Below are 26,288 nucleotides of genomic sequence, written 5' to 3'. Positions count from 1 at the left end.
GTGACTGTTCCATGGTGTATAAAATATATAATTAATAAAATAATTTAACCGTAGCAGTTGAGTTAAAAATTAGTGGTCGATATACACATTTATATGGTTTGTTTTTTTAAAAGACTGAAGCCATGAAAGGTTCTTTTTTAAAGTAGTAAATGAGCGTATACTTGATATTTAGTAACACATACAGTCTTTTTAAAAATAAGACTTAATCAGTTTTGATAGAAATTCCTCCCAGTATAAATTGGAATAATTATTATGATGATCACATTATAAAAGGATTTAAAATGCTTGTTTTGCAAGATTACATGGAGTAAAACAATTATAAAAATTCAGCTCCTGTCATTGTTATATGCTATATTCTGTAACTTACTTGCCTTCCAGGATAACAGTGAATTAGTGTTACATATTTTCTTAATCACAAGTTAATCAAATGGGAAGGTAGTTTTAGAAATTTAGTTATTTGCTTTAAGGCATTTCTAGTACATCCTTTTTTCTTTTGGGAGAAGTTTTAAGAAGGCCTTATTATTAACAAGCCTTTTTAAAGGCATTTGTAGCGTGATGCATTAATACTAACAAAACCTAACCACAATAAACTATTTTCTTTTATCACTACTGGGAGCTTCATGATATCATGGCATTTTAGTTCATTTTCAGAAGACCCAAATACAATCTAATAGAACATTACCAAATATACATCTTTATTTGGAACGGGATAAAGCGAATAGAAACATGGAAATTTAGATAAAGTCAGGTGAAACACATGACATAAAATTACTAATATTGCTGGATGTGGTGGCTCATGCCTGTAATCTCAGCACTTTGGGAGGCCAAGGTAGGAGGATCGCTAGAGGCCAGGAGTTCAAGACCAGCCTGGGCAACATAGTAAGAACTTGTCTCTACAAAAAATTTTAAAAATTAGCCAGACATGGTGGCACATGTCTGTGGTCCCAGCTACACCAGAGGCTGAGAGGTTGGAGAATCACTTGACCCTGAGAAGTCAAGGCTGCAGTGAGCCATGATTATGCCACTGCACTCCAGCCTGGGTGATGAGTGAGACCCTGTCTCAAGTAAAGAAAGAAAATAACTAATACTATGTAGGGCTTTTCACATCTACATTATGAGCTGCATTACTTTTTAGTTATTCTTTGATCAACAGTGTGCGTCAAGTTCATGTTCTAGCCATCTTTATGTGGATGGCTTTTAAAGACATGTCGTGTTCTTAGTGGCTGTTGGCACAATGTGGTAAAACATTAAAATGATAGATAAGCTAATGACTATATTCCTTCTGGAGTGGTCCCTTCCTTGGGCATTGGTTAGCACACGTATGAGGTATACTAAGTAACAGTGGTGATTTGCCAGTGATCCCAAGGGTCTCTCTTCGGGGACAGTTGTTTGAAGTTCCACCTTGTTATATTGTACAGGCATCTAAAACTGTGTTGCACTCAAGTTCATTTCTGTGTAGCCCCTGTTACGTGGGGGTACAGGGCACATAAAATAGCATTAGAAGAGTCTTTTCTAGACCAGCACGGTGGTACACACCTGTCATCCTAGAACTTTGGGAGGCCGAGGTGGGAGGGTAGCTTGAGGCCAGGAGTTAAGACTAGCCTGGGCAACATAGCGAGACCCTGTCTCAACAAAAAATAAAAAATTAGCCAGGTGTGGTGGCACATACATGTAGTCCCAGCTACTTGGGAGGCTGAGGTAGGAGGATTCCTTGAGCCCAGGAATTCGAGGCTGCAGTAAGCTGTGATTGCAAAACTGCATTCCATCCTGGTTGACAGAGCAAGACTGTCTCTTTAAAAAAAAAAAAAAAAAAATTCTTAAAGTGTTTGTTCTAAAAACTAAAAGATGTTGCAGGGAACTGGGAAATCTTAAATCCTCTGCCAGTATTTACTTTTACTAGTGGTTAATGATCCCTACCTCTAACCTTTTTTAGATATTTTAAGATTTTTTGTAGTGCATAAGATGATTGCTTTCTTACATTAGTTTGAACTACTTTGAATCTAAATTAATTTGAGTATCATTTGAAAATAAGATGTTTTCTATTTTCAAAGTTTTATAGCTAAAATGACACTAGAGGGCAGCCTGTTACACACGACATTTAAGACTCCATTGAGGATTTCCCCTGCAAACACTTCTTACTATTTCTGCTTTGGATTAACTGAAAAATTAATTTCATGCTATCACTAATAAATACTTATATGTATAAAAACATGAAATGCAGTTAAAATTATATAACTGTTTCAGCAATTTTAAATGATAGGAGTTTAAATGAAACTTAAATTTTCATTTAAATTTTAAATGAAACGGAGTTCAGGCAATTATAAAAGCTTTGAGGATAGGCCAGGTTACACAGAATATGAAAATCCTGCCTAATGTCTTAGTGCCTTAAGTATGGTTTATCAAAATTGAGTAATTTGTGCTTACAGTAATATAGGCTGCAATTTTTGTTTCTTTGAGCAATTTAGAAAATATCTCTTTGAGCATTATTTTTAAAGTCACAAAACTTGAAATATTTGATAAGGTAAAAGTTACATAAACCAAGCTATTGTTAATATTAAGTCTAAGACCTTTCAAATATTTTGGAATATAAAAATACTTTTTAGGTTTACCAAATGATTATTTAGAAATAGCCAGATTTTGCCTTCTGACAGCTTTTATTCCTGTGTTTTCTACTTCCATTAAAGATTATTCGATTTGTCTTGCCTGTAGTGATGTCATGTTCCATCCTTTTCAGCAAGCAAAAAGTGCTCTTTCCTTCAATCTGACTTTATTTTTTTCAAAGAAATAAGAAGAAGTGAAATAGACTGGCAAAGAAGTTGATTGCAATTTTTTAAGTAATGTTTTCTTTTTTCACTCTCCTGTATTTCAATCTTCTTTCTGTAAAAACTTACTGTCTTCCTAGTCTCTTTGTTCTTTGAAATTGTTTTCACAAAAGGGAGGAAACAGTCCATTTGTCAAATTAATCACAATGCTGACTTGAAAACAGTAACTCTTTGCAGACTCTAGAACTGTTTGGTTCAGTATCACATCAATAATGTAAATTATTGCCTTCTTTTTATATTTGAGATCAGTGTTCTCACCTCATCTGTTTGCAGATTTACATCTTGTACAGCATTTGTGAGAAGCTTTTTAAAGCACATAGACCCCCGTGTTCTCTGCTTCATAACTTAATATTTGAACCTATTTCTAGATCTTCTGCAGACTTGCCATGGTTTTTGACTTAAGTAAAATAAAGACCCTGTCCCTTCACTAAGGCTGAGGACAAGGGTGGTTCTACAGTGCCTTAAGTAAACCCAGCCTTCATCATGATGGCTCATCCAGCAGGGTGTTTTGCTGGCTTTGACCCTGTTGTTTAAGTACTGTTCATTATGAGATGTTGGCAGGGTAATTATCTGCAGTCATATTTGTGTGTGGTGTTTGCCAAGGATGCACTCGCTCCCTAAAAGTTAATGTCTGTCCTCAGTGATCTCAAGAATACTTCATTGAAATAGTTTCTGATGAATTAACAACCTTGAAAAATCTTTGCCCGCAAATATTTTGTTGTAGACTTAAAAAAAAAATTAGAAAATGCATCTAAATTCTTTAAAAGCAGATTCACTTATGTATATCTTCCCTCTTTCCCAGATAAGAGTAGTGTCATTTTAGAAATCATTTGAGAAACTTCTTGAACGAGGATAATCTTTTTAATGATTCATGACATATAAAACAGAACTAAGTTTTGATTTATTATATGAAGTGTCTATTCCTTGGAAGAATGATAGAATTTTTTGTTTTTCAGAAAAGCAGACTGCTCTATATTATGTTAGAGGTACGAAACATCCTTTTCCCAAATTTGCTTGTAGAATTGAATGAAAAATAGCTAACTATGTACATTTGATTTACCTGGCATTTTTGTCAGCCCTCTATTCTCCTGAAATTTGTGACTTCGTTTTGTGCTTTAGAATTCTCAGTCACGTGAGTTAAAAGTTAAAGAAGATTGTAGAGAAAAATGATAAAGCCTGGTACCAAGAATTGAGTTATTATTGAAAAAACTTTACTGAAACATTTTAGAAAGTGATACATGAGTTGAACAGGCTTAAGTAATAAATGCCAGAGTGTTTTTTGGTTTTTGTTTTTTACTATTAGAGCAACTAAAATATGTGTGAGCAAATGTTCTGTCCCCTGGCCCGGCTTTAGGCATAACTCTCACATGAGGCTTCACAGGCTTTTATTTTTCTTGGTTGAAGAGGCAATAGTATCATTTTCTTTTGAGAGTTTATCCCATGGGAGAGCTCTTGTCTCCCAGAATTATGAATTTCAGATGCTTGAGAGTTTCCTAACCTTTTGAGTTTCCTTCGTATGCCTTACCTCTTTCGAAATAGTTCTGCCCAAGATTAACCTCACCTATATGTTATAATAGATTTTTCTCTTTTTAGACAAAATTAAGCCTTGATTTTGGCCTAAGTGATTGATGCCACCACTGTAGCACAAGTAGGGAGAGCTCTTGGTAACTTTCTCTGGGGAAACAAATATGCCTTTTACTTCCTTTTACCAGGGCTGATCTATGTGGCTTATTTGTTGAGAGCAATATATTTGTTATTAGAAAGTCTTCGTAACACCAGGTTTTATTGTTCCGTTTCCTCACCATGGAGCTCTAAGTAGCGTAGCAACATTACAACCTTCTCTCTTTCTTTCTCTCTTGTAAATCAGACCGAAGGGAGGAGCACTTTCACTTCCTTTATAGAATGGAATGTGGTGGCACAGGGACTCCTTGTGGTGAGTAAACCCTGATTTTTCCTTCTATACTCTTGGCCAAATTGACATTCATTAAATGCAAAAGTAAACAGGATAGGCAGACATAGCCATTAGGGGGTAGAAACATACTGAAGAAAATGTGGATCCCTGTCCTTTTTAAAATAGCATCTTTACTTGGTCTTAAAGCTTTGTCCACATTTCTTTGTGAAGGATTTGACTGTGATTTCACCTAACATGAAAATCCGCTCAAAAGTCATCTTTACACATGTTAGCTTAGACTTAGCAAATACTTCATCCCCAAAGCCACAGAAATTGGCTGAGCTTAATTCCTTCCATATAAGCAATTTTTATTTTGCATTACTAAAATTGTGAACATAGCTTTATAAATAAGTTATTTTTTTCAGTATAGTTTGAAATTAAAGTTTAAGAAATGGTTTGAATCATTCCGTTTAAGTATTTATTTTTCTGTTACATATCAGTCAAACTGAAGATTTAAGATACTTAATTTTCTAATTCAGGAAAACATCTTGATTTCACTACTTTATTCCAGTTTACTTAAATTATAAAAGGATTTCACTTTCAAAAATAAAAACATATTATTTTGCATTTTTATTTCAGTAGTGCTTGTGTTTCTTCACTCTTTCAATTATACCACAAATGGCTGAAAATATTGAGAGAGAGCGAGAGATCTAGTCTATGTATTTTGTAATGAAATAACTCATGCTAATACTCTGGCATGTTTCAACACTGATTTGAAATAACTATGCAGGGATTCTCCCATTTTTCTCGCTCATTTTTGGTGCCACATCTTCCTTCTTGATCTTTCTGTCCACTACTAGATTTTACTTTAATCATAGTTAGCATATTATCTTCCCCTAAAGAGGAAAAGGAAACAGCTTACCCTTGATCGTCTTTCTCTACTGTATAATTCAGTTTCTGTAAGTCTATGAGCCCTTTGAAACAACTAGAGATGCTCTAACTGGTAAATTGTACAATGTAAAATTGTACAGTTACCAGAAATACAATGGAAATGGAAATGTTTGTAAGAATAAAAAGTAAAATTTTAGAAATTTAGCTAATTTGGTTTCTGTAAGGGTGGTTTTACTAGAAATTTTTAAAAGAATTCTGTTTAAATGTCTTATGTTGAAAAATGTTTAAGTTTTGTTAAATACCTGATGTAATATTACTTGTGTGATGACATACACCCAAACCTGCAAATTAGATTAGTGGGTTTTTCACTTTGCCCAACAGTATGTTTCACTTGTTTATGCTTTCATATGGGGTTTTCATCATTTGCAAGGTGAATTGCCAGTAACCACCACTTAGCCATTTATAAGAACTGTAGCATGAAAGTATTTTTCAAAAGCCAGTTCGGGGTTGAATGGCAGGGCCTTGGATAAGCTTCTTAGGGAGTTTGAAGTGCTTATCAGATAGTCATCTAAAAATATCCTGGCAGAGAAGGAACAAATAAACTGATTGGTTCAAGTTGTTTTAACCAGGTAAACTTATTTGTGAGGTTAGGTCTTTTCTTAGAAAGAGGCTGTGGTACACACAGCTGTGTTTTAAGAGGCCACCTTAGAAACAATTTTTTATTTTGGCAGCCTTTCTTTTTTATTAACAAGGACATTTATATGAAAACAAGACCCTTATCGGGCACGGTGGCTCAAGCCTGTAATCCCAGCACTTTGGGAGGCCGAGGCGGGTGGATCACCTGAGGTCAGGAGTTCAAGACCATCCTGGCCAACATGGTGAAACCCTGTCTGTACTAAAAATACAAAAAATAAGAAGAAGAAGAAGAAGACAGAAATCAAGACGCTTGTTTTTTAAAGGTTCTGCTTCTTGTATTCTTTATTTGAATAATATTCCTCCTGAAAATCACAGTCATTCCTGCAGCAACCAATTACGATGTTAGCAATGGATGGAACGCTTTCACCAGAGCAGGGGGTGCACAGAAAGCAGTGAATTCAATATGTGTATATCATATATATATCATAATAGTCCAGTTTTTTTTTTGCATTCATTTTTAGAAATACCAAATGATAGATAGGTTTGTTTTTTTGTACAGCAATTTATTGAGATGAGATTGCAGTACTGTGATAAAGTATCCAGTGTAAAATTTTACAGAAAGATAGTAGGTTCTGAGTTGTTGATTCCTGCAAGTTTAGAAGTTCTGTTTTAAAAAGTCTAGAGTGCACATGGTTCTGAAGAGCATGCCTTCTGGAGCCAGGTTGCCAAGTTTCCATCCCTGCTGCACCGTGTGGGAACTTAATCACTGTACAACCACAGGCATGTTCCTGACTGTCCCTTGGCTCATTTGTAAAACCAAGATGATTAAATAAATAGGATTATTGTGAACACTGAAAGGAATATATGTGGAGTGTCTAGAACAGTGCTTGCCACGTAGTAACTGAATTGTAGCATTAGGTGTTTCTACAACTTTTCTTTGTTAATTTATCAGCTTGGTTCAAAAAGTGTGGTATTATATCATTTTGGGATATGTGTTTCCAATGTTTGGTAGATCTAATTTCTAACTATGGCTTGTATTAAATATACTATTCCTTCATTGATATACTAACAACATTGTTCTTTGATTCAAAATATGTATATAAAGAAACACAATTGGATATATACTTAAAAGCCCTTTGTCTCTTAAATAAAATTGCTCTGACTGAGATCACTCAACTAAGTAGATGCCATCTAATACGAAAAGCTCTAAGTATAGTTTTCTACTTTAATTAGTTATCAAAATTATTTTCATAATTAACACAAATTAATACTACCCTACTTTTAGCTCGTATCATTTTCTTTAATTTATAAACATGACTTACAGTCTTTAAACACAAAAGCCCATGACTGTTGATGATGTGTGACTTTCAGTATATGCTGAGCTGTGCTACACTTCTGAGTGGGGGCTGGTGGCTCACGTTTGTTCCCTGCTGCCCAAGTGGACAGTCACACCAAGGCCAGGAGCTCACAAGTGTTCAAAACGTCTCCTCTTCTCAGTGTTTGAATGAGAAATATGTTTAAGTGATCAAGATCCAATTCTTGGCAGATATAATAGGTCTTCCATTTTCAGTCTTGTAGGGATAAGGGCAGGAAATTATCTTGATATTCAGGTAGCCCTTGGCAGAGATCTGTGCTCTGGGCTGGTTGGTTGGGAGTCAGGAGATGAAGGACATTCTTTGTTCCCTGAGGAGAAAAAGGTCTCTCTTTCTCTCTGTGGGAGAAAGAGGAACATCATTGGATAAAAGAAAGTCATGGTGAAAAAGAAATAATGATAGAGATTGATCAACTTTGTCCTTGATGCAATCTTTCCTGAAGCCTTAACTTCAACTGCTAAGAGTAGTTTTACTTGGCTTTTCATACCCATCTTAAGTCATGTGATCTGACTTAGACACATTCTGACCTCTCTCTTATTTAGGCTCATTGGTCCAGCCCAGTGTATTTCCAGCCACCTTTAGCCCTTCATGAACAGTCTTCACAGAATTTGTCTGCTTTCAGAATTTCTGCAGTATCTTAGATTCTGTCTGTAAATAGATCAGCCAAATTAATATCTAACCGAAAACATCATACAGTGCACATTGTAGAAAACAAGAATGAGTTTCTGTAACAACTGCTCACAGAATTGGTAGAGCATCATTGTGACCTTATAAAGCAATGTTTCAAGTAACAGTTTGGAAGATTTACAAATTCCTTCTTAAACTCCACAAAGATCTTTGGAGGAAAAGCATTAGGAAAGAGCTCTGGAGAATATGTAGCCAAGGAATATCAAATACATAGGTGACTCAGATGGCCAATGGCCATTTAGAAAATGAGCCCACCCCTGTATTGTTCCTTAGAACATTGTCACAATTGGTGGAAATGAAGAGATTCTGCAGCTCCTAAAAAAAAGTACTCGGGCCGTTTTATTGATTGCACTATGCATAAAAGCTGCCAAAACAAGAGACAGCATTTTCTGTCCTGAGGAATCAGCCTGCGACAGGCAAAGAAAACGTATCTTTCCCATTCTTGTCACAAGAATTTTAAATCCAGTGGAAGAAATCTTAAATTTCTTCTTTTCTAATGTATTTTTTGCTCTGTCTTGTTAAGATGGTTCCTTTCACAATTTAGGTTTAGCTCCTTTTACTCTAACCTCAGAAGTAAGGAGTGATTCTTCTGCTCATATTAATTATGAAAAAAATATTTCAACTGACTTCACAGAGGTCTAACATTCGTAATACAAAAGCTGTCCTATAAACCAGTACAAGAAAGATAGGGAGTGTTCATATGAAATATAAATAACTGTTAAATATGTGGAAAGATGTTTAGTTTCCTAATGATAGAAATTAATGGTGAAACTACACTGTGTACGATTTTCCATCAGTGAGACTGGCAAAGATCCAAAAGTTGATCAAACACTGTATCAGTGCCCTGGGCTACAGGCTTTCTCATGACATCGCTAGTTGAGGTATAAACTGTACCCAGTACAGTGGGCAGTTCAGCTGTTTCTATCAAAATTTCAAGTGAATATAACCTTGGAATTCCAATTTCAGGAATTTATCCTACAGATACACTTTCATATATGTGACATGGCATGTAAATTGCATCATGGCTCATAATTGCAAAAGACTAGAAATCTGTCAGTTATACGTTAAATAAATTATGGTTCATCCACATAGTGGAACACTATGCTGCCAAAAAAGTATGAACTCCTGATGAACTTATATGGAATATCATGCCGTTAAATAAAGTACAAAATGCAGAGCAGTATGCATAGAATGTAGCATTGTGTGAAAAGGGCTGATCCAGCAGGCCACGTGCAGGGATTCATGATTAGGTTAAAAGCTTATGCCATAATGGTGGAAATCTGTTGCTGGAAAGCACCCTATCAGTAGATACCTGCCCTCTGTGTTCATTTGTTAAGATTGCCAACATCTAATAGTAATTCTGAAAATCTTTATATTCTATACTTGGACAGAAAATTTTACACTGTCGAGTAGTCATTTAGTTTAACCTCCCTTGTTTGAAGTTTTTAAAAGATCAACATAATTCTTATTTTTACCTTTGTATGCCAGTGTATATCGAGTAAAGATTGTTGTTTTTGTGAGAACATACAGAGTAAAAATTATATTTTTATTACTTCTTGTATGTTTCAGGGACAGACGTTTGCTTCAGCCTGCCCAGGTGTGTGACATTTTGAAGGGTGTCATTTTGGTAATCTGCTATTTTATGATGCACTATGTTGACTACTCCATGATGTACCACCTGATAAGGGGGCAGTCCGTCATCAAGCTCTACATCATCTACAACATGCTGGAGGTAAGGGCCTTGCTTACCCCACACAGGCCTGGCCAGGGCACTCAGCTTCAAGTCTTCAGTTCTGAAGGTACCTGAGAGTCAAGAATGCTCTACCGACTCTAGTTATGGTACTTCTGGCCTTTACTGTGCTGTCATCACTTGGGGGCTCTTCTTAAACATGGATTCTGATTTAGGAGATCTAGGCTGGGTCTGGAGAATCTGCATTTCCAAGGCGGTGGGGCTCATGCTGCTGGTCTGGGACACACCTCTGGTGGCAAGCCTGCAGGCATGGCATGTCCTCATGTAGGCTGGGAAGATTCTTGCTGCCCAGACATTTTAGAACCAGTACCCCCTTGAGTATCCAAATTGTCAAGTGCTAGGGAAATTAGTTTCACAACTTCATTGGAAACCCATGCTAGAACTTTAAATTATGAAGTAAATGTTATGATTATGTATATGTTTGCTGTAAGAAATACACATTTTAAATTGCACATTTAAATTCAGATCTTTACATAGGGTAAATAAATATAAGTTCCCAATTTTTGTAAGTAATGTTTTTAGTACAATATGTCTCACTTCAAAGCATTCAGCATATGAAAATCTGCATTTATATAAAAAATAAGTTGAGCTGATATACATTCACTTTACAAAAAAATGCTTCACTTTATAAGCCAGATATTCACAAGTTTTTTAAATAGTAAGCTACCCTAAGTTATATAATAAACTTTGAAATTCAAATTGCAGGCCGGCACGGTGGCTCACACCTGTAATCCCAGCACTTGGGGAGGCTGAGGTGGGGCGGATGACCTGAGGTCAGGAGTCCAAGACCAGACTGGCCAACATGGTGAAACCCCGTCTCTACTAAAAATACAAAAATTAGCCGTGCCTGGTGGCGCGTGCCTGTAATCCCAGCTACTTGGGAGGCTGAGGTAGGAGAATCCCATGAACCCTGGAGGTGGAGGTTGTAGTGAGCTGAAATCGTCCCACTGCACCCCAGCCTGGGTAACACAGCGAGACTCCATCTCGGGGAAAAAAAAAAAAGAAATTCGAATTGCGTTTTTATATTTTATTTTTGGGGGGATACAATAAGGTCTATTTATCTTTCTAATTAGCCATGAAGAGATTTTTTCCTAGTGAGAGGACAGATGGGGTGGGGGCTGCTGGCCTTTCTGCTCTGAAGCTGCATCGCTGTGGTAGACAAGGACTCTCCATCTCTTCACAGAAGCCATGGAGCTCTAGCCTTCCTGGTACCTCCTAAATTCAAGACCAAGATGTTTTAAAACCATACCCCAGCTACCTGATTCTAGGCTTGCTGCGCGTACACTTTGCCCCACCAAGTAGGTTGCCTAGGGGTGGATGGGGACAAAGTTTGTGAAACAGAATAGCTCATCTTGTTCTCCCTTCCTTCTCATAGAAAGAGCCTAGGCCTCATTCCCTGTTCCCCTCTGCTCTCTGCCTTGCTCTTTTCACTGCTGCCCTACTAGTCTCTCCTTCGTAGGCTTTCCATCTTAGGACACTGGAAAGTGCGAGGGTTTCTCCCTGTCCCCTGACTTACAAAGCCCTCTCAAGGTAGTATTATTATTGTTACTAGAAAATAGGCCGAGAAAAAGGATCCATGAATTGCTGACTAAAATGATTTATATACGTATTCACATTGCAGACTATAATTGATGAGGTGGCTTAAACACAGTGGATGAGAGTCCATGCTCTGGAAGAGGCAAACCACCTCTGACCAAATCCTAGTCCTTCCTTTATTACCTGTTATCCTGGACATAGTTACTGTTGCTGAATATCTCTAATCCTCAGTTTCTTATCTGTAAAGTGGAGATACTAGGGAGATTATGAGGATTAAATAGACTTCACATAGAAAGGGTTTAGCACAATATCAGGCCCATGGTAGGAGCTCCCTAAATGGTAGCTGTTATTCATTCAGCACATCTTTAGTTGGCACTTGCTGCATGCCAAGCATCTTAGACCCTGAAGACTCACAGGTGAACCAGCCTATTCTCATGGAGCTCATATTCTACAGGTGAGAGATAGACAATAAACAAGGAGGTATTAGGAAATGATATATCTTATGATGAAAAAGAACAGACTAAGGCAGTAGAGACCATAGGAGCCACAAGAGATTGGATGGTCTGGAAAAGGCCTCTGTTAGGATGTGGCATTCAAACTGAATCCTGAATATCATGCCCTCCTTTTCTCTCTTTTATGTGTCAATTTTTACCTGTTATACTGTATTCAAGGAGATTGTTACCTGAAAATGTGGTTAGGAAGTAAATCTGCATATTTTATTCCATATAATAAACCTCAAAAAAATAGTTACCATTATTTACAAATATTAGATATGAGTAGGTCAAATGATATATTTGTCCTAAATTTGAATCCTGAGTTTGAATTTAAAGTGCTAAAACCAGAGGAACCATGATTTTGATGTGCCCACCCCCTTTTTTTCTTTTTTTGGTTGAGTCAGAGTCGCGCTGTCACCCAGGCTGGAGTGTAGTGGCGCAATCTCGGCTCACTGCAAGCTCCACCTCTCGGGTTCACGTCATTCTCCTGCCTCAGCCTCCCGAGTAGCTGGGTCTACAGGCGCCTGCCACCACGCCCGGCTAATTTTTTGTATTTTTAGTAGAGACGGCGTTTCACTGTGTTAGCCAGGATGGTCTCAATCTCCTGACCTCGTGATCCGCCCACCTCGGCCTCCCAAAGTGCTGGGATTACAGGCATGAGCCACCGTGCCCGGCCAGATGTGCCCACCCCTTTTATTTTTGCCACTATTTAAGACTTTCTTTGTTACAAACATAGCTAATTAGTCTAATTGAAATTCTATACATATTTTAGCAGTTACTATTTGTTAAAGAATAAAGAAATGTGAGTGAATAAGTAAACAAAGATCCTCACTCCTCTTTAGCTTGCCTTCTACTAGGATTTAAAACACAGATCTCCAGGATTTGAGCTATATCTCAATTTTAGTTATATATTTAAATGGAATATTAAGAAACATCTTACAAATAATTTTTTTTTTAGGTAGCTGATCGTCTGTTTTCATCTTTTGGACAAGACATATTAGATGCCCTCTATTGGACAGCAACAGAGCCTAAAGAAAGAAAAAGAGCCCACATTGGGGTGATTCCTCACTTTTTCATGGCTGTTCTCTATGTCTGTATCCTTATAGACCTACTGGAAATTTCCGACAGTTAATGCATAGTCTACCTTATTTTATTTGGTTAGCCATTTTATAGATTTAAAGATATATAGATAATGTATGTATCCTGAAGATTAATGTGAAATATCTGTGTTCTGTTGAGAAATTGATTGTCATAATAACTAACTAATTTAAGAGCCTCATGTATGCATTACTCTTTGAGCTGCTGGAAAACAGTTCTGTTTGCAGTGTAACTGATTATAAGGAAGACTTTTATAATAAAAAGGCAGTGTATTTTTATACATACCTGATATAGATCTATATAATTTTTCGTACTTATGTTAGAATTTTTCTTGAAGTTATCTTTAAATCCAGGAATTCTTTTTTATGGGCTTAAAATGCATGGAATTTATCTAAAAGTGTAATGTGAAATTGGTTGGGAGGAGTTTTGGTGGTTTTATGTGTTTGTGTATTCTTCCCTGGCTTAAAGCTTTTCTATTGGAGAGTAAGTGCTTTACTGTATAAGCAGTGTACATGTTTGTGTGTACCCCTACATATTTATACACACATTCCTGCTCTTAAGTTCCATGTGAAGTCAGGACTCATTCACAAGAATGAGTCACTTTTTTTTTTTTTCTATCTCTGTAAGAGTGACACTTGAAAGAAATTGGGTTAATGCTTGGAAAGTTAAAGAACCAAGTTGGAAGATACCTGTGAGGGTAAAAGCTTGTTCCAGTTTTAATGGAGTAAAGCAGTTACCACTCTTAGATATAAATTAACTATTCTGTATGTAATACAAATATAATTCTGCAGTTTATGGATATCTTCAAAATGACATATGAAGAAGAATCTTAATTATCAGATATTTCCTACTGCCTTACATTCCACATTTCCTGAAGAATCAGGGAAGAAAATCACTTCCAGAATTATATTTTGTGCTTTCTTTTTTAGAATGCAAATTATTTTAATTCAGAATGTGTATTTCTTAGTCTCTTCTTTCAGTATTTACCATAATTTATTCCATTTACTTAACAAACTTTTTTGAGGGCCTATTTCCTGAGCACTGTGCCAAGTGCCAGAGATACAGAAAGAACAAAACAACCCTGTTGCAAAGGATTCATGGGCTAAATAAATGAATGCATAGAGGTACATTTCCACTTTTGTTCGTTTCATGTGGATTGCACATATCCTGTCAAACTTATATCAACTATAGCTAATAGGGAAATTATGAAGATAATACAATACTTATTAAGACAATTTAGAAAAGAAAGTCATCTTTATTATTCACTTTCAAATTTTTATAGTATTATCAGTAATAATATGAAAGCAAATTTAAGTTTTTTCCTTGACCTTCTATTAGTTTTGCATGCAATTCTTATAATGGTTCAAGCAACAACTCTCAATGTAGCTTTTAACTCACACAACAAGTCTTTGCTTACTATCATGATGTCTAATAATGTAAGTATGAGATTTATCTTACATTTTTGAAGTTATACAGGCATTTCAGCTGCAATACTTTGGGCGGGATAAAATTCTTTGTTCTATATGTTGTTCTCCCGAAAGTTTTATAAGTAGCAAGTCCAGTTTTTAAACTGTTATAATCATAAAGATGTTATTTCTGTTTACTATTTCAGTTTGTTGAAATTAAAGGAAGTGTTTTCAAGAAGTTTGAAAAGAACAATCTCTTTCAAATGTCAAATAGCGGTATGTACAATTAGATTCTACTTGAAGTTCGGTGCAGTATTATTTTGCAGTTCATTCTGAAATCCTAATGGCACATTTTCTCTGGGCCACTCTTCAGCTTAAACTGTACCTTCTCTTATGCTATCAACATCTTTACTAGGTTTTCTTATTTTTGGTTACTGTAATCACAAGATGTTTGAGATAAAAAAATTAGAAACATTTGTGTAGCACCATACGCTACTTTGAGAAGCTTCTTAATAGTCTAGAAATTTCTCCGAAGTGGGTGGTATTTTTCCATTTTATAGATGTGAAAACTGAAACACAGAAAATAATTTGACTTCTCCACAGTCACATAGCTTCTAGGAGAACTATGTCTATAAATCTCAGATTGTCTCTAAGTCCTTAGCTTTTTTAGTTATTATTTAGTTATTATTTACTGCCTTCGTTCTAATCCTAAAAAGTGTGAAGGCACAAAATTTTTGTGCCTGGAGTCATTGTCTTACATAGTTTTTGAAAGCCAGAGCCACATTGCATGGTGGATCATGGAGCCCCCAAGAACAGTCCCAGGGGCTCTGCCAGGGAGTATGCTCAGAGTCAAAAGTGTTTTCACAAGAATATGAAGACATTATTCATCTCTTCTGCCATGGTGACATTTGCACAAGTCATGAAAAAATGGTGGTGTTTTAGCATGAATCCAGACAGATGTACAATAGAGAGGACCCCTAAAGGAACCTGGCTTGATGATGTCCTTGAGGAAGGAGGGGTGTGTTATGGGGAGGCCTGCAGTCCGGTCGTAGATAAGAGCACACATGGCTCATCCAAAGCAGCGCTTGTCAGACTTTTTGGTCCTGAGAACCCTTTTACACACTTTAAAAAGTATGATGATCAGCCAGGTGCAGTGGCTAACGCCTGTAATCCCAGCACATTGGGAGGCCGAGGCTGGTGGATCACCTGAGGTCAGGAGTTCAAGACCAGCCCGGCCAACATGGTAAAACCCCGTCTCTACTAAAAATAACAAAATTAGCTGGGTGTGGTGGCGGGTACCTGTAATCCTAGCTACTGGGGAGACTGAGGCAGGAGAATTGCTTGAACCTGGGAGGCGGAGGTTGCAGTGAGCCAAGATTGTACCAGAGCACTCCAGCCTGGGTGACTAGAGTGAAACGCTGTCTCAAAAAAAAAAAAATTATGATGATTCCAAGGGACTTTTATTTATATGGATTATGTCTCTCCCTATTCACCATATTCGAAATGAAAACTGAGAAATTTTAATAAAAATATTACATGCTTACAAAAATAACATTTCAGTAAAAAAGATATTTTATAAAACAAAATTTAGTGAGAGAGTTTCTCAACAAGTAATGCTGGAACAGTTGGATAAAGGTTAAAAAAAAAAAAGAACTTTGGCCCCTTCCCTGCCCAAGAAAATTAATTCATAGTGGTTCATAACCCTAAACATAAATGCTAAAGTTATAAAACTTCTAGAACAAAATATAGGAGAAAACATTCACAACCTTGGTCTAGGCAAACATTTTTGGAGACCACACAAAAAGTACTAAATGTAAAACAGAGAAACTGGACTTCTTCAAAATTAAAATGTGTGATCATAAAACTTAAAAAGTGAAAAGGCCAGCCACAGTACTAAGAGAAAAGATTTGAGATGCATATATCTGACGATAGATTTTGTTTGTTTGTTTTCTGAATATATAACAAACTATACCAATCAATAATGAAAGGACAATCTAGTTTTAAAATGGGGAAAAGGCTTGAACAGACATTTCACAAAAGAAAATCTATAAATGTCCAATAAGGTCATGAAAAGCTGCTCAGCATTATTAGGGAAAATGTCACTGGAGAAAGACAAAGCCATAATGAGCACTGCACACCCTCCAGAGTGACTGCTCTTGTAGCCTGACAGTGCCACAAGTTAGGATATGGATTAACTGGCACTCACGCATCGATGGCGTGAGTGTAAAGTATTACAACTGCTGTTTTTGGCCATTTCTTATACAGTTAAATGTTCACCTGCCCTGTAATTCAGGAAATATATTTCCTCAGTAGGACTTCTTGCAAGAGTTATTATGGCAGCTTTGTTCATACTAGCCAAAAACTGGAAACAACCCAAATAGCTATCAATAGGAAAATAAACAAACTGTATATCCATACCATAGAATACTACTTAGCAATTAAAGATAAAAGAATGAACTCCTAATATTGTCAGCTATGTAGGTCTCAGAAGCATTATGTTGAGCAGAAAAGCCAGGCACAAAAGTGTACATGATGTATTATTTCATTTATATGAAGTTTATGATCAGACAAAATTCGTTTATGATGATAGGAATAAGAGGTTGGTTGTTGGGCATTTGGATTGACTAAGGGGACTCAAAGGAGCTTTCTGGATGATGGAACTTCTTTCTGTATTAAGGGCTTGGTGTCACAAGTTATGCATTGATCAGAACTCATCACATAATGTACTTAAGATCTGTGCATTTCACTGTATGTAAATTTTACCTGTATATTAGACAAGGAAAATAATGGCATATGAATATGTTAAATAAGTTATAGGAGATTTGAAAACTTAGCAAGGAACAAAAAGAACAAATGGAAAACTTGAACATAAAGCCTAGATGATTCTATGAGGCCATGCTGGACCTGACTCTCAAGGCTCTGAGAAGCAGTTCATATTCTTGCTGCTTATTAATGTTCCTCACCTTTCAAGTGCAGACTGCCAAGCGTCATGAATTAGAAATGAAAGAGGAAGGAGGGAAGGTACTAAATTATAGAATACTTTGCTTCAGTAGTTAACCATAGAGTAAATTGATTCAACTGTAAGAATTTCGTTTGTTGTGGAAACCATGTTTTTTTAAAATTAATTCATATTAGTAACCTCCTTTGGGTAAGTGCTCTTTATAGAGCCTTAAACTAGACACGCAGATCTTAAGTTTTAAAGGTTTTCAATCCTTGTGTATAAAAGCTTCAAAATTATGAGGGGGAAATTGTGAATGTTTTTAACCTTATGGCCAGCATGTTGATGTAATTAATACCCCTTTTCATTTTTATAAACGGGTTCCCCAGAATTCCAACCTCTCAGCTTAGAAAGATTAGGTATTCAATATTTGAGTTTTAAGAAAACTCTGGGGAAAAAAATGATATAATGATCAGGTATGCATATCAGTCTACAAGAAATTTGGACTTTATTTTGGCTTAAAATGGTTACTACTTAGCACCAAAAAAAAATTACTTTTTGCTGTAAGCAAAGTAGCTCATGTTACAATGCAAGGTGGTCTGCATTGTACCCTTTAAGAGTTTTATAAGAAATTAACTTTACCCTAAGGCAGATTTTAAGACCCTTCTCAAGTAAGAAAAAAAATATTCTAGGCAACGTTCAGCTATTAAAATGGAAAGATCAGGAGTCACCAAGAGGTGCTTTTTACTCTTCATATGAATATGTTGCTTTCTTCATATGCTTCAGTAGTAGCTACTTAATGAGAGCCAGTCAGGAGGGATACTCATATCGGCTATTTTTTTCTTATGAATTTTCCTATGAATTTTTTCTCCATCAGAATTTGAGTTGCCAGATATGTAGTGTAAGGTTCAGTCCTTCATGCTGGTTTAATATAGAAGACTTCATGGAGAAATCTGAGAGTAATTTTACCCCTTTCAGTGGTAGTTCACTGTATATTTTCTTTGGAGGAATTGCCTGAGGACATGTGAAAAGTAGTTTAGTTAACAAAACCAGATTTTTAACAAATTATCCTTTTCTTCACTTCATTTTAACATAAGCATTAGCTGAATGTGGAACCCCAGCCTTTCTGGTTTGCATTCTTGAGATGAAGAATTTTAGGTAGTTTTTTACGCATTGGTAATGTGAACTGTGCATTTAGAAAGGTCCTTCAGGAGTTAGGTTGTCTGGAGTAAGCTTATAGCTCGCTTAACACTCTTAGAAGCCTGCATATCTGCAATAAATGTGGATGTTTGTTGGAAATAGTCACTCATTTTATATTTAAAATGTGACTGCAAGTATGTTAAAGTATATCCCTGTTAGTGGTAATATAGCAAGGAAAAAGCTTAATAACCTGAATGTCAGAAATATTTTAAAAGCATTAATACCAATGTTTTTAAGCTTCTTAATAAAGGTTAGGAGAAAACATTCCTAGAAATTTTAATTTTTAATCAATGTAAGAGTTCAGTTCTAATCCGAACCCTGACTATTCTGAAGATGAGATGGTATAAATATGTTGCTGATTGCATTATTTATCTAATATATGTTCGATTATCAGTATCAGACTCTGTTATTCTCATAAAAATTTTATTTCTTTTTATATCTTTGGAGAAACTTAAAATTTGGGTATTTTTTAACTCAAATTTTAAAAGTCAAATCTTGATTTTATAATGTCTATGTAAAACATTTAAATGTAAAAGTTGTGAAAGTGTAAGAATAAAACTTCCAAAAAATCTTCACATAACAGCCTCATTTTTATAGTTATAGTTTTGTATCTTTTATCAAATAAAGATAGAGTTAATTTTTATGATGTCACTTTTTAATCTTTAAGCTTGCCATCCTTCACATCCTTCATCTTATAAAATTGCATTCATTTACCAAATTTATCCATTTTTATTAATCTCTGTCATATTTTGAAATAGTCTGCTTTTCTAAAATTTGTTTTGGGCCAGGCACAGTGGCTCACACCTGTAATCCCAACACTTTGGGAGGCCAAGACGGGCGGATCACCTGAGATCAGGAGTTGGAGACCAGCTTGGCCAACATGGTGAAACCCTGTCTCTGCTAAAAATATAAAAATTAGCCGGGCATGGTGGCACATGCCTGTAATCCCAGCTACTCCGGAGGCTGAGACAGGAGAATTGCTTGAACCCGGGAGGTGGAGGCTGCATCCAGCCTGGGAGACAAAGCAAGACTCTTGTCTCAAAAAAATAAAAAAATCTTAAAAAATAAAATCTGTTTTGCCTTAAATACACCTTTAATGAGATAAGTTTTTCCCCCTTTCATCAGTATCCTTAGAAATGAAATTATTGCAGATTTTCTCTATACTTGCAGCTGCCATATGTCCAAAAATCAAATACAATTAATTTAAATTCGACGGTAGTTTTGCTTTGTTAGAGTTTACAAAAGTTACTTTGGCTCATTTCAGATAGTGTTTTAAATTTCTCAAGGCCATTTATTTTCAGATAATTCTGTAATGAAGCAAGTCTATATTATACATGTTTGGGAAGTATCAAAAATAAATACATTTCATTGTTAAATTCATTTATGGAAATTAGAAAGGACTTAGCACACATATAGGTACAGCTTGGTGAATAATTCTACAGAATTCCAATTAAAGATACATTGGTAAATTTAACCCCATGAATTAAGATCCACAGTTAGCTGTAGTAACAAAGAATATATTTTGTGTCAGACTTTGATGGAACTTATTCTAGGGCAGACTTTCCTTAGTTTCCTTTAACCTGTATCCTCTTTTGAAGTCACAGAATAAATTAAACATGTGATCTAGACAAATCAAAACAGGTGCACCTGAAAATCCACATGGCCTTGCTCCGGAGGTGCCCTGCCTCCTAAAGAGGCATCTCAGTGCTTGGTACCTTAAGACTCACTGTGCCCTGAGCTCACACTCATAATGAATAGTGCTTCAGCTTTGGAAATAGGAAGCGAGTAGTGCCCACTGGGCTTTGAGGGAGTGAAGGCACAGCTCAAACCCATCACTAATAAGGAGGTGAGCTACCCTGAAAAAGAAGGTACCAGCAACTGACTGGAAGAGCTTAAGGATGTAGGGAAGGTACAGAGAATAAAGGCCAACTCGCTTACAGAGAATGAGGTTTTGCTGTGGAGTAAAAGTTTGTATCATGTTGCTAGAGAATAATGGGGAAAGGTGGAAGTAAAAAAAGAGAAGCAAAGACAGTCCCATGAAGTACATCAGGATGAAATTGAAATTCAGAGCGCTTACAGGAGGTGCGCCATGGCTGAATGATATGGGTGAGGCTTGCATTTACTGAGGCAGTGGGAAAGTAGGGAAATGACAGCAGACTGTAAAAAAGCTTTTGAGATGGGTTGTTATATGAGTGATTGTTTCTAGTCACAGCCCCCACTATTGCATCGGCACACATACATGGGTGTGCCACTCTTAACTGCAGACAAATTTATTTCGTCCCATTTCTTGGTTACACGGTATCTTAGACTATGAGAAAGTTAATAGCTTAAAAAGTGAAATGTGTACACTGGCCTTTAGCAAGAATTCAGTGATTTGCTTTTATTAAATTCCTTCCACCTTATCTCAGCACACAGTTATTAGTTTATGGTAAATATTATGAAGCCCAATTTGGGGTTATTTTACCTCAAGTTCTACATACACCCCCGGAAATGCTATTGTAGTAGCAGGATTCTCTCAGCTAAAGGACTCATCAGTTCAGTAATTGTGTACTATTTACCAGATTGGAAATAGTCTGGGATTTTATACAAGGATTTTGTTACCCAAAGTCTTTCATTTTACTCTTTGCTTCTATTTTTTCTTCCGTAAAATGGAAACAGTTGTCATATGTCCCCAAAGCCCATTGGAGGAACCTAATGACCCAGTCTGAGCCGTTTGATGGTTTGAATACTTTTTGAAGTTTATAGAAAACTGGAATTTCCATACTAGAATTATGTTGGCAAAAGAAGTCAATGGCTTACCATGGTAGCACCAGCCTATATATATACACACACACACATATATATAAAAAGTTGTATATTTATAGACATTTATACATCGTCTAATAATTTCATCATGTTCTGGCTAAAATAATTATATATGTACTTTATTATGTTTTTTATATACACTACAGTACTTATGTTGTTTTTTTTTCTTTTAGATATTAAGGAACGATTCACAAATTATGTGCTTTTATTGATAGTGTGTCTAAGAAACATGGAACAGTTTTCTTGGAATCCAGGTAACTCACTCTTAACAAAACAGTGTCTTATAATTTTACTTCTAAGCCAAAGTCATTCTTTTACATGGAATAAAATGAATATTGCAGAAAACTTCAAAAGACTTTGGCTGTTTTACTGTTTGGGTATTGGTGAAACAATCATCTGTCACTTAATGACCTTCAGTCAACAATAGACCACATATACGATGGTGGTCCCATAAGATTCTAATGGACCTGAAAAATTCCTGTCACCTGGTCTCCTAGTGTCCTTTTCTGTGTTTAGACATGTTTAGATACACTTACCATTGTGTCACAGTTTGCCTACAGTATTCAGTATGGTAACGTGCTGTACAGGTTTGTAGCCTAGGAGCAATAGGTTATACCATATAGTCTGGGTGTGTGGTTATACCATCTAGGTTTGTGTAAGTACCCTCTATGATGTTAACACAGTGACAAAATTGGCTAACAACACATTTCTCAGAATGTATCCCTGTTGCTGAGCGACACATGACTGTACCTGTTTCAGTAGAATGGATTGGGTATGTTTTCTGTGGTGTAGTGGGATGCTGTCATTTTCCATAAACTCCTCAGTGTCTCTGGAGCTGTATACTCAGTAGGTGAGTGCGCCCTGTTATGCCTGGCAGCTCTGAGCCTTTCAGTTTTTAACTGTAGTGTACTTTAGTTACCTAAATCCAGAAAGATCGTTTTCATCTTAGGGGTTAACCAGGAGAACCTTTGCTCTTCCCTAACATTATCTTTTACCCATTGATTAGCATTTTAAATAGGGATAAATTAAATATAAAGTAAGGTGGAAATTTTGCTACTTAGGTGCGTCTCTGAATTCAGGCTGACAAGAAATTGTCAAGACTCCATGAATTTTCATTATCCATTCAGTTAGCAGACATTCACTGAGCATATGCTAGTTTCTAGGCACAAGGGCAGGCACTGTGGCAATGTAAAAAATGCTACGACATTTGTAGGACTTACAGGCTAATTAAGGGGAAGTGGGTAATTATAATGCTAAGTGAGCTAAGTGGGAAATGATCAATTTCTCACGTATCTCAAGTAATTTAGAGTTTTTGTTTGAATGTCTGATGTTTTTGTTGGAATCTCATTCTTAAAGGATGCAACCATGTTTTGGATTTCATTTATTACTCCCAGTATTATATATGTTATAGGCATTTATTAACTTCTTAATTTATTTTAATTCATTGGTAATTTTCAAGTAACTGTGAAAAATCAAAAACATATAAAATGAGAGATACGCTCTTGGAGATACATTTTCAGAAGTTTTTTTCATAGAGAAACCATAAGATTAAATGACATCTCACAGCAGCTCGAGTAGGCTACCTGGCTTGTGGTGGAAAAGCCTCTTCCTCCACACACACAGCTAGATTCTTTGTGTACCCAAATTTGTTTTAGTGAATGGTGGTATATTTCTTTATAACTAAGTCACCTAACAGGGTGTCCATGAAGGGCAGAGGGGTATGTGTCACTGGTTCCAGTAGAGTACATGTAAGATCAACAGTTCCCAAAGCTGAGTGGTTAAACCAAAAGACAAATAGTCTTTATGCCTCCTAGACAGCTGGATATTTGAAGTCATATTCTCATTTATACTGCGACTTTTAATAAATTATCTTGCCTCCTTTGTTAGTACTATGGCAGATAATATGATAAATGGAGCACTTGCTTTTATTGATGAATTCACCATTTTCACTCTTGTTTTAGGTTTTCACTCTTTTTTTAGGTTTATTAAAATTTCTTTAAAAAAAAACCAACAAAGTGCCATTTATGGAAGGTTGCTCTAAGTTCTCAGGGTCATGAGGAACATAAAAACAGCACTAGCCATTTTGTATGCCAGGCACATTGCTGTGCACCATTATCTCATTTAGTTCTCATAATAATTAAGTGTAGACACTTATTATCCTTAACCTTGTGGTTGAGGAAGCTGGAATTTAGCTCATTAAGAAACTTGCCCTTTGCTAGTGATGTGGATTAAAAAAAAAACTTGTCCAAGGTCATATAGCAGTTAGTAGCAGAGCTTATTGGCGAAAGAGGTCCCTTGATTTCCAAAACCTGATGTGATGCCAGACTCACAGAAGCTGTCTACACGGTCAGCCGGGATAGCCCAGCTGTGTCATCTCCATCCCACCTTCCGGCTACCTGGGTCTTGAGTTGCTGTGGGTCCTTGTCAGCATTTCTCCCTATCTTTTTCTTGCTGTGTCCCACTCTTACATTCTTTTCCAAGTTCTTAGGAGGTTGTCTGTAGGTGTGTTTCATCAGGTACCTGATACTGAATTGGCATTAAAAAAATTTTTTTATTGATGCATAATTTGCATAGTTTGGGTGTGCAAGTGATAATTTAATGTATTCATATAATTTGTGAAGATCAAATCAGTGTACTTGGGATATCCATTACCTTAAATATTTGTCTTTTTGTTAGAACCAAATTCTTCTCTTCTACCTATTTTGAAATACACAGTAGATTATTGTAAACTATGGTTACCCTATTTATCTAACACTAGGTCTTATTTGAATAGACATTTAAATATAATGGTGAGCAAATTTATCAGGCTAACATCTGTATGACAGTGAAACAAAGGATTGATTAATATCTTTACATTGTAGTGATCAAAGAAGGAGAAGACTGCTCATCTACAAAGACTACAGCACATCTCTTCTAGCTATTTACTGTCACATTGAGGCAGCTATGGAATTAAAGGATTTTCTAAGGAACCTGCTTAATCTAGTCATCCCATCAGCATGTCAGCACGTAGGCTTCGTGAAGGCAGAGGCTCTCTGCTAAACCACTGGAGCCCACATGTAAAGCAGTTCTTGGCACTTAGAAAGTACTGACTAAATATTTGGGTTTTTGTTGTTGTTGTTTGAGACGGAGTCTTGCTCTGTCGCCCAGGCTGCAGTGCAGTGGCGCGATCTCAGCTCACTGCAACCTCCACCTCCTGGATTCAAGCAATTCTCCTACCTCGGCCTCCCAAGTAGCCGGGACTACAGGTGCACGCCACTATGCCTGGCTAATTTTTGTATTTTTAGTAGAGACAGGGTTTCACCATTTTGGCCAGGCTGGTCTCAAACTCCTGATCTCAGGTGATCCAAAATGCTGGGATTACAGGCGTGAGCCACTGCGCCGGGCCTGAGTAAATGTTTGTTGAATGAAGTATCCTTTAACTTGATACATTATAGCTCTTTTGATAAAGGTTATAATTGAATGCTAGTTCATCATTTACTGAAAATGCTACAGTTTTGTTCTAGAGATTTCATATTTCTCTGGTAGCCTGTGATATGGATTCTGTTCATATTAAGATATTTCGTTGTTTTCCTTTTTTCTATTTACAGATCATCTCTGGGTGTTGTTTCCAGATGTCTGTATGGTAATTGCATCAGAAATTGCCGTGGATATTGTAAAACATGCCTTTATCACTAAATTCAATGACATTACTGCAGATGTATGTATTTTGATATGCACTTCAATGTTTAAAGTTTACTTCTGTTGCTTAATTTTTAAAAGTTGTAGAATAATAGGAGTTTGTTAATACTTTAAGGTCAGAATTGTAATTTTAAGTTTCTAAAAATTATTACACTATTGAAAGTATTCTGTTTTAATATTAGGCAATGATAATTCCATATTCTTGGGGTAGAAGTATAGACCAGCCAGTAGTCGAAGTCACAGTGTCACTAACTCAAAATCATTCTGATCAGTTAACACTGTCATAATCTGTTTAAAGACTTTAAAATCACATTGTTTCTATTTTAAAACTTAGACCATCAAAACTTTTCTCTCTGGCTAGGTTTTTTAAATATTTTATATTTGAAAGTTGATTTTTTTCCACGATTATGAATAGGTTCCTGCTAAGTTTTAGAAGACGAGAGCCTACATTTTTCTGGTGAAAGTGTTTAAACTTTGAGAAATTTGTTTTATGTTCTAACCAGATGTTCTGGATAATTTCTAGAAATAGATATGTGGCTATAGATTTATTGCATATAAAACATAAGAAAGTTTCCTAATGTAGTTCTCATTCCTGTCTCAGTCCCAAAATAAATAATAGTTCCACAGTTTTCTAGATTTTACTGGGTGGTACTTTTAATAACAGTCTCACAGTAATATTTGTTTTGTTTCAAAAGGCAATTATTTAAAATAAAATGCAGTTGCAACAGCTGTGATTCAATTATGAGTTTCTGAATGTTTTAATATACTTAAAGTAAATACAGTTTTGTACTTTTTTGTAAAGCACTGATAAAGTAATTTCACCATTTACTTTCTCAGCTTTCTTAATGCAGAATTATTCCCTTTTCATAGGATCATTTATTTAGCATCTGAAGTCAAAATTAATAGGCTTGATTGAGACACTTGTGCACTTTTTAGTGGTAATGATCATTCACAAGTGCCTTCATATTTACTATGTTCCCTAACTTAGTTTTATGTCTTTTTCAGCATTCATTTTTCTCAGAAGGCATTATTATGATTAGACAAACAGTAATTTTTTTAAACTATTCATTTAATTTAAAATTT

General features: G+C 36.0%; 1 protein-coding gene across 2 annotated transcripts in view; it reads left to right on the top strand.

Moving 5' to 3' along the window:
• The window catches only part of TAPT1 (transmembrane anterior posterior transformation 1), a 65,700-nt gene that overhangs the window by 25,980 nt on the left and 13,432 nt on the right, over nucleotides 1–26,288 (top strand). For both annotated transcript variants that reach the window (XM_057302039.2, XM_034958339.4), the window contains exons 4-9: nucleotides 9,870–10,032; nucleotides 13,039–13,174; nucleotides 14,517–14,614; nucleotides 14,791–14,860; nucleotides 21,701–21,781; nucleotides 25,115–25,224. In XM_057302039.2, coding sequence (XP_057158022.1) covers nucleotides 9,870–10,032; nucleotides 13,039–13,174; nucleotides 14,517–14,614; nucleotides 14,791–14,860; nucleotides 21,701–21,781; nucleotides 25,115–25,224 — 658 coding nt within the window. The remainder of the gene's footprint in view (nucleotides 1–9,869; nucleotides 10,033–13,038; nucleotides 13,175–14,516; nucleotides 14,615–14,790; nucleotides 14,861–21,700; nucleotides 21,782–25,114; nucleotides 25,225–26,288) is intronic.

Source organism: Pan paniscus, chromosome 3, assembly GCF_029289425.2.
Source record: "Pan paniscus chromosome 3, NHGRI_mPanPan1-v2.0_pri, whole genome shotgun sequence".
NCBI classification, from domain to species: domain Eukaryota; kingdom Metazoa; phylum Chordata; class Mammalia; order Primates; family Hominidae; genus Pan; species Pan paniscus.
This window is presented reverse-complemented; position numbering and strand designations above follow the sequence as displayed.